Raw genomic sequence first — 9,031 nt, 5'->3', positions numbered from 1 at the left:
CCTGTTCAACAAGTTTGTCCATCTCTGAAAAACAGCCACGCCATTAGTTACACCAAAAGAAACTGCAGTAGTGATATCATTTCCCATTTGCTTCAAACGCAGTGTATTTCTTCTCTGATTCCTTCAAAGGAATTTGGCAGTAAGCACTTTTTAAGTCAAAAGTAGAGAATATCGTATATATTTATTACCTTAATAAAGTCTATTTTGAAATTTTAAAAAAATGATTGACAGCAGCGGCTCCACCGAACTCCGCCTCCCCGTCCGGTCAAGTGTTACCGGACACGGGGCAGTGGGCGCGCTCTATGATTGGTGGAAGTGAAGCACTGTGATTGGTTACTTCAAGGTCCAATCAAATGGTTGATTGACACCATCCAATGACAATGTTCGCTTTCCCCAATCCCTCATTTGCATAGGGCGGTGGTGCAGCCTATTTAATCCGCGCTCCGGTTGAGTTCTCTACATTTGTGTTTCCAAAGCCGACAGACGAAATGCCTGACGCACCGAAAGTGAAAGTGGCAGTGGCCAAGAAGGGCGCCAAGAAAGCCGTGTCCAAACCTGCAGGCAAGGCGGGTAAGAAGCGTAGGAGGTCGAGGAAGGAGAGTTACGGCATCTACATTTACAAAGTGATGAAGCAGGTTCACCCCGACACCGGCATCTCCTCCAAGGCCATGAGCATCATGAACTCGTTCGTCAACGATATTTTCGAGCGCATCGCGGGTGAGGCTTCCCGCTTGGCTCATTACAACAAGCGGTCGACCATCAGCTCCCGGGAGATCCAGACCGCCGTGCGCCTGCTGCTGCCCGGGGAGCTGGCCAAGCACGCCGTGTCGGAAGGGACAAAGGCGGTGACCAAGTATACCAGTTCGAAGTAAACATTCTCAATCCTCATTAAACCGAAAACCCAAAGGCTCTTTTAAGAGCCACCCACAATTTCACTGAAAAGAGTTGTAGCATTATTTCGACATCGAATTGCTGTAAAATTGTATGGGGACTTTTGGAACACCGGTACAATATGGTGAATTGTGATTGTTTAACAAACTGCGGCCGGATTGTTCCCTGAATGCCGCTTTTACTGAGATCACAACAGGTTCAGGCACATAACCACTTGACGCCGTAATCTCGCATCCGACCGCACTTTATGAATTTACCGGACATAATTTAACGCTGTGTTATTTAACCACAAACCCACCCGCTGCTATAATCCGTGAGACGCATTTGCTCCGTTCGATTACCAATTAATGGAGATATAAAATTAAATTGATAGGCGAAATGGGGTACGCAAGATCTGAGTTTAAAATGTATTTGTTTTTGGAGATTATTGGGAAAAACATTTTTGGCGGACTTTCTCAAACTCTTGGGGAACGACGGTTGGTTTCCGCGCTTCTCTTGTTGCCGCCCGTTCACTAGTGTACGACTACACTCTGATTGGGCTGTTCCTCTCACCAGAGATTCATCCGGGAAGTACAAGGAGGAGGGGTGGTGATTTCTCTATTTCTGGTAAAATATCTGTTGAGAAAAGACAGAGGAAAATGGTAAGGGGTCCTGTTTAGACGGAGCTCTTCGTACGCAGATAAATAGTATTTTTATCTGCGGGCTTTAGACTAAAACGGACATACGGAGACTCGTCTGTGGTAGATACACAGAACGGTTGTAATTAACGGAAATATCCCACACCCGCCGGTACTTAGCTCTTCCGGTCACTGTAGGTGGCTCTGAAAAGAGCCTTTGGGTCATTATATTAATATTTCCCCATGTTACTTGCTCTTACTGTTCGCGCTGGTCCTCTTGAGCGGCAGCACCCCCCCATATTCGATGGTCACACTTCCAATCTGACTGAATCTGTGGAATTCTCTCCAAAAGAGAGTTACATTTCGGTCTTAATGCTAAATAAAGCAAAGGATAAGGGGAAAAAGCAGGAATGGGGTACTGATTTTAGATGATCAGCCATGATCATATTGAATGGCGGTGCTGGGTTGAAGGGCCAAATGGCCTACTCCTGCACCTATTTTTTATATTTTCTATGTCTTTCTAAGGGGGCTAAATCCCTGATTCCTGACCAGGTGTATCCCAGGACATTGTGTGAAGCCAGGGTAAAATTGCAGTGGATCTGGGAGATATACTTGCATCATTGTTAGGCACAGGTCATGTATTGGCGAATTTGCTGCGGGGGATTTTGAGAAACAGGGTCTACCTGCATTTGGGCTGATTAGAGTGGGGAGGGGAGAAAACTGGAACAGGGCAAGACCTGTTGAGTGATAGGTAGATACAGGTGGGGATGGTTGGTGGGCAGATGGCTTCACCATTGAAATATTAAAATAAGAAAAGGTGAGTGATAAGGACAGAGGATGTGCGGATTGTGATAGAGGTTGTGATGAAAGAAAATGAAGGGGTGAGTTTGGGAATTGTTTGTAGATTAGTTACCTTAAACTGGTGAATTCAATGTTCATACCATCAGGTTGTAGGCTGCCCAAGCAGAATATAAAGTACTGTTCCTCCAGTTTGTGTGTGGCCTCACTGTGGCAATAGAGGAGGCCCAGCACAGAAAGGTCAATATGGGAATTGGAGGGGGAGTTAAAATGGTTAGTCACTGGGAACTCCAGGCCTTGGTGGATTGAGCGCAAGTCTTCAGTGAAACGGTCACCGAGTCTACACCTGGTCTTGCCATACAGGAAGCCACAGCAGGAACACCAAATACAACAGAGGTGGTTAAAGGACATGTACATGAATCTTTGTCTCATGTTAAGGACAGCTGAGATCCTTGGGTAAATGTGAAGGAAGAGTTCAAGGCACAGGTGTTACATCTCCTGTGGTTGCAGAGGAAAGTAGCTGGAGAAGGGGTGGTTTGGGTGGGAAGGGATGACTGAAACAAGAAGTTGCAGATTGTGTGGTCTGTTGAAGGCAGAAAGGGATAGAAACATAGAAATTAGGTGCAGGAGTAGGCCATTCGGCCCTTCGAGCCTGCACCGCCATTCAATATGATCATGGCTGATCATCCAACTCAGTATCCTGTACCTGCCTTCTCTCCATACCCCCTGATCCCTTTAGCCACAAGGGCCACATCTAACTCCCTCTTAAATATAGCCTATGAACTGGCCTCAACTACCTTCTGTGGCAGAGAATTCCAGAGATCCACCACTCTCTGTGAGAAAAATGTTTTTCTCATCTCGGTCCTTAAAGATTTCCCCCTTATCCTTAAACTGTGAACCCTTGTTCTGGACTTCCCCAACATCGGGAACAATCTTCCTGCATCTAGCCTGTCCAACCCCTTAAGAATTTTGTAAATTTCTATAAGATCCCCCCACAATCTTCTAAATTCTAGCGAGTACAAGCCAAGTCTATCCAGTCTTTCTTCATATGAAAGTCCTGACATCCCAGGAATCAGTCTGGTGAATCTTCTCTGCACTCCCTCTATGGCAAGAATGTATTTTCTCAGATTAGGAGACCAAAACTGCACGCAATACTCCAGGTGTGGTCTCACCTACACCCTGTACAACTGCAGTAGAACCTCCCTGCTCCTATACTAAAATCCTTTTGCTATGAAAGATGAAGATGGGAAGCTGTGACCGGTGGTGGGATCACGATGACGTATTAGTTAAATGAAAGCTGGAAAACAAAGTAGTGACACCGATCAATGTATATGCCCCCCCCCCCCCCCCCCCCCCCCCCAGAGAGTACCAAATGTTTTTTCAAAACTCTGTTTGACATTATTGCTTTAGAGACTGAAGGTATTTTGATATGTGGAGGGGACTTCAATGTGGTCATGAATCATAATTTGGATACAACAAGCCTAAAAAAAACCAAGATGCATCTGACCATGTTTATTAACACATTAGTGCAGGAAATGGGCCTAATTGATGTTTGCAGAGAACCTCACCCTTTAGAAAGGGACTACACACACTAATCAATTCCTCACTCAGCCTACTCCAGGATTGACTACTTTTTAATGAATACAGATGAAAGCCACAGGATCACAGAGTGTAAAATCGGGATGGCAGATGTATCTGATCACAGTGCAATCAGCTTGACAGTACACCTGAATAGTAGAAAAATAAATACTGTTTGGAGGCTCAATGTGGGTATTTTGAATAATAAAGCAAATGTGGAACAAATAAGGGAAGAGATAAAAAGGTACATAGAAGAGAATGATAATGGGGATGTGGATCCTGTAATACTGTGGGATGCTATGAAGGCAGTTATACGTGGAAAGCTGATCGCCCTGACATCATCACATAAAAAGGCCCGGCTGGCTACGTATGAACATAAAGTATAAAAATTGAAAGAATTGGAGAAAAAACATAAAAACATACAGGATCAGTTGGTAGTAAAACAGATTAAGGAGATAAGGGGGGAGATGAGATCCTCGGGGGAGATATGGAAAAAAGGACAAGATTTGTAAAGCAGACCTACTATGAAACAGGACCAAAAGCAACTAGACTCCTGGCCAGGCACCTGCGTAAACAGCAGGCCTCTAATACAATTCATAAAATAATAGATCCTAATACCAATCAATAATCACATGAGCCAGATGAGATAGAAAGAATATTTGAAGAATACTATAAGAAACTCTATTCTAAACAACCATCAGCTGACGAAAGGACAATGAGAAGTTTTCTTAACTAACTCAACCTGCCATCCATTGGTGAGACACAATATAATATTATTACGTCACCATTTATAGTTAAGGAGCTGGAAGCTGCAATCAGTAGACTTAAGGTGAGACTACAAATTATTTACCTCAATCATTTGCAATAGACTCGAGACTTTTGTACCAGATCTGATTAATGAAGACCAAACTGGATTTATTCGGGGACGTCAAACATAGGATAATATTAGAAGAACCCTCCACATTGTGGATAATGCTCAAAAAAAGGATACAAATATGGTTCTGGTTAGTTTAGATGCAGATAAAGTCTTTGATTGTGTTAGTTGGGTGTTGTTATATGAAGTACTAAGGAGATTTGGTTTCAATGAAGATGTAATTCGGTGTATTAAAACAATATATCATTAGGCTACAGCTAGGATTAAGGTAAATGGAAACATATCAAAAAGGATCCAGTTAGAGAGGGGCACAAGGCAAGGATGCTGTCTTTCTCCTACTCTCTTCGTTTTGTATATTGAACCCTTAGCACAAGCAATAAGGCAGAGAGAAGACCTGCAGGGGTCAAAATAGGGGGGAAAGAACATATCATTGGTCTTTTTGCTGATGATATCATTATTTTTGTTGAACAACCAGATATCTGTCTCCCAAATCTAATGAACCTATTTGAAACATATGGATACTACTAAGGGTATAAACTGAATATAACAAAAACACAAATGATTTCATTCAATTATTCTCCATCCCAACAAATCAGAGATGCATATAATCTGAAATGGAATTCTAAAACAATGCAGTATCTTCGTGTAACTATAACCAAAACACGTTCCAACTTGTTTGAAACTAATTATAACAAAATTGAAGAAAACATCAAAAAGGATGTTGAAAGGTGGTTTACCCTTCCTCTAGACTTCAGTGCCAGAATACAAACAGTAAAAATGAATATTCTACCTAAACTACTATATTTATTCCAATCTCTCCCAATTAATGTTCCCCAAGATAAATTCATAGCCTGGGATAAAATGATCTCTAGATTCATTTGGAATAGCAAAACAACAAGAATAAAACTAACAACACTTCAAGTGCTGAAAAGCAAGGGTGGAATGGCTTTACCAAATCTGAGGAAATACTTTTTGCTGCTCAACTCAGACTTCTGGCTTGTTGGTATAGACTTGACTATGAATCTCGATGGAAAGAAATGGAAACGGAGATACAGGGTTACCAGTCCAAGATTTTGGTGGGAGACAAATATCTGAGAGGGGCTTTGAAACATGCTATGAATCCAATAGTAGCATTTACGTTAGAAATATGTAATGTTATAGTGGAAAAAAACAAATTAAAAAGCGGGGTTTACGCATTGAAGTGGTTCGCATATGACTCAAAGTTTAAGCCGGGGGTGTATGATTCAAGATTCAAAGAATGGACACAAAAAGGCATAACGGCAATGTATACAGTTTCAGAAAATGGCGAGTTTATGAGCTTCCAAGATTTAAAGTCAAAGTATGGTCTTGAAAACAAAGATTTTTTTAGATACTTGCAATGAAGAGACTACTTTACAAAAGAGATAAGGCCAGAATTAGATGAAAGTTCAAATAATGTGATCAAGGTGATTGTGGATGCATATAAACAGAAGGGGTCTCGGGTCATCTCTGCTTTCTACCAAGCGCTGGTGGGAAGCGGGGAGAATCAACGCTCTACATCAAAACAAAATGGGAAGCAGAATTAAAGATCTAAATAACAGAAGAAGAATGGTATTAATTGTGTGAAACACAGTGCTCATCAACAAGCTCACTTGTATGGCGAGAATTTTTGCTGGAAGAATCTATCTCACTTTTTTATAACACCCAAAATAAAAAGCAAGGCAAGGCAAGGCAACTTTATTTATATAGCACATTTCATACACTAGGCAGACTCAAAGTGCTTCACATAAAAACATGTCATACAATAAAATGAAATAATAAAATAAAATAGAACTAAAAGAAAAGAAAAGCAAAATTAAAAATGCATTATAAAAAGTGCAAAAGTTAAAAGTGCAGTGTAGTTAAGATTTAGCTGAAAGCTAAAGTAAACATAAAAGTTTTCAGTCTTGTTTTAAAAGTGGTCAAAGTTGAGGCAAGTCTTAAATCTTCAGGAAGTTTATTCCAGCTATTTGTTGCATAGTAACTAAATCCTGCTTTCCCATGTTTTGTATTTACTCTGGGAATCACTAACAGATTGGTTTCAGAAGATCTAGAAGGCTTATATAGTGGAAGCATGTCAATGATATACTTTGGTCCTAAACCATGTAGTGATTTATAGGTGAGCAGCAGGATTTTAAAAGCAATTCTCTCACATACAGGGAGCCAATGTAAGGATTTAAGAATTGGTGTAATGTGTTCAAATTTTTTGGTCTTTGTTAGAACTCTAGCAACAGCGTTCTGAACAAGCTGTAGCTGCCTGACAGTTTTTTTAGGAAGGCCTGCAAGGAGACTGTTACAATAATCTAGCCTGCTATTAATAAAGGCATGTACAAGTTTTTCTAAGTCTTGAGTTGACATGAGTCCTCTTAATCTTGCTACGTTTTTGAGGTGATAGTAGGCAACTTGCTGTCCGACAACACTGTTGGAGGCTGTGTGGGAGTACGGAGGCAGACCACTCGCATATTTTCTGCAACTGTGTAAAGATAAGGCCATACTGGGAAAGTGTTAATGCAGTTGTAAAAAATATCTTGGGTTATAAAATCCCAAATACCTGCCCTGTGATGTATCTGGGGCGTATTAAATATATTGTAAAAATAGAAGATACATATTTGATTGCAGCAAGTAAGAAGGCCATTACCAGGCAGTGGCTTTATGAAAAAAGTCCAAAACAGGATCAGTGGTTAGAAATTGTGCGAGACATCTTTAATATGGAGAAATTGACATATTCCTTGAGTCAAGGAGAATTCATTTGAGAAGATCTGGGAAAAATGGACTGTTTATTTGAGCCATGACACCAATTAGAGAAATGCCGAGCTAGATATGGGAAGATTGTGTTATATAGAACTAGATGGTATGTTTGTGTGAATATTGAATTATCTCCAGATAATTAATCAATGTAATGGGTTTTATTTTAATTTGGTAAATGAACCACACGGTAATTCCTATTTTTTTTATCTACTTATTTTTTTTATTTTAATTGTTGTTTTTCTAATTTTGTTTTATTTATGGTGATGGTGTTGCACTGTTTTGTATATATCCCTGAAAAATCAATCAAAATTTAAGTGAAAAAAATGGTGATGGTAGCGGAAATGGCAGAGGATGATGTGTTGTATGTAGATGCTGGTGGGGTGAAAGATGAGAATTAATGGATCTGTTCTTTCTGGGGGCAGGGGAGTGAGTGCAGAACTACAGGACACAAAGGATATAGGGGCAGGATTGAAGGAGGTGGACAGATAACATTGGAAGTCAGTAGGTTTGCAGCAGATGCCAGACTATTGCCTGTCCTCTTTGAGGGAGACAGAGAGAGCAAGAAGAAGGAGAGGGGTCAGAGGTATGCCACGTGAAAGAGGGCAGGGTAGAATTAATGGTATCAATGGTCCCGATGCAATTATTGATGCGGCAGGGAAACATTTGGGGCATGGTGCCAGTGCACATTTGGAACAAGAATTGTTTGACATAACCAACAAAAAGGCGGAATAGCTTGGGTCCGTGCAAGTACTCATGGCTACATGTTTAACCTGAAGAACGTGAGAAGACAAAAGAGAAATTATTGAGGGGAGGACAGCTTCTGCCAGGCAGACAAGGTTGTTCATAGAGTGGAACTGATTGGGCCTCTGTTCAAAGAAGAACTGTAAGGCCTTTCCTGGTGGGTGATGGAGGTGTAAATAGACTGGATGTTGATATTAGCCAAGTATTATGTATACATACAAGGAATTTGCCTTGGTGCTTTGCCCACAAGTATCAACATAATATACAGTAGACAATTAAAAATAAAACATAATTTAGATGAGCCAATGGGGTCCTAGAAATTGCAAGTTATTCAAGAGGTGGACGTGTCAGGTGTCTCCAATGGTGGTCGGGAGGGACTGGACAAGAAGGACAATAAAGAAAACTAATTGGGTCTATGTTCAGGGAAAACCAGAGAGCCTCACGACCTTCCTGGAGGAGTATTGAGGTGTACGGGGCCTGGACATAACAGGGATTACAAGGAATGTTGATGAACAGACATTGGGGTCTGACATAGGATGCAGCCCTGTGGAATACACTGGTGAGGAAGGTATATGACGTGCTCACTCTCCTAGGTAAGGATATAGAATATAAACCAGAAACAATCTGGTTTACTGCAGGGCCGACAGTTGTTTTTCGCGCCATTTTCTGTGCGTACTACAGACATATGTTGTCGGTGAAAGCAGCGTACTTCACAAAGGAGGCGAAGAGCAAACAGCTGGCGCGGTTTTCTCGGGTCGTTTACACA

General features: G+C 41.2%; 1 protein-coding gene across 1 annotated transcript; it reads left to right on the top strand.

Moving 5' to 3' along the window:
* The first annotated feature begins 442 nt into the window (after positions 1-442).
* Positions 443-930, top strand: LOC129715425 (late histone H2B.L4-like). Its single transcript, XM_055665315.1, has one exon. It carries the CDS (start codon positions 489-491, stop codon positions 870-872), a length of 384 nt encoding a protein of 127 aa, XP_055521290.1. The 5' UTR covers positions 443-488; the 3' UTR covers positions 873-930.
* Positions 931-9,031: the final 8,101 nt, after the last annotated feature.

Source organism: Leucoraja erinacea, unplaced genomic scaffold (assembly GCF_028641065.1).
Source record: "Leucoraja erinacea ecotype New England unplaced genomic scaffold, Leri_hhj_1 Leri_116S, whole genome shotgun sequence".
Taxonomy (NCBI): Eukaryota; Metazoa; Chordata; class Chondrichthyes; order Rajiformes; family Rajidae; genus Leucoraja; species Leucoraja erinaceus.
This window is presented reverse-complemented; position numbering and strand designations above follow the sequence as displayed.

Excerpts from the sequence above, each read along its gene's own strand:
- LOC129715425 (XM_055665315.1), top strand. The coding sequence starts at position 489 with ATGCCTGACGCACCGAAAGTGAAAGTGGCAGTGGCCAAGAAGGGCGCC.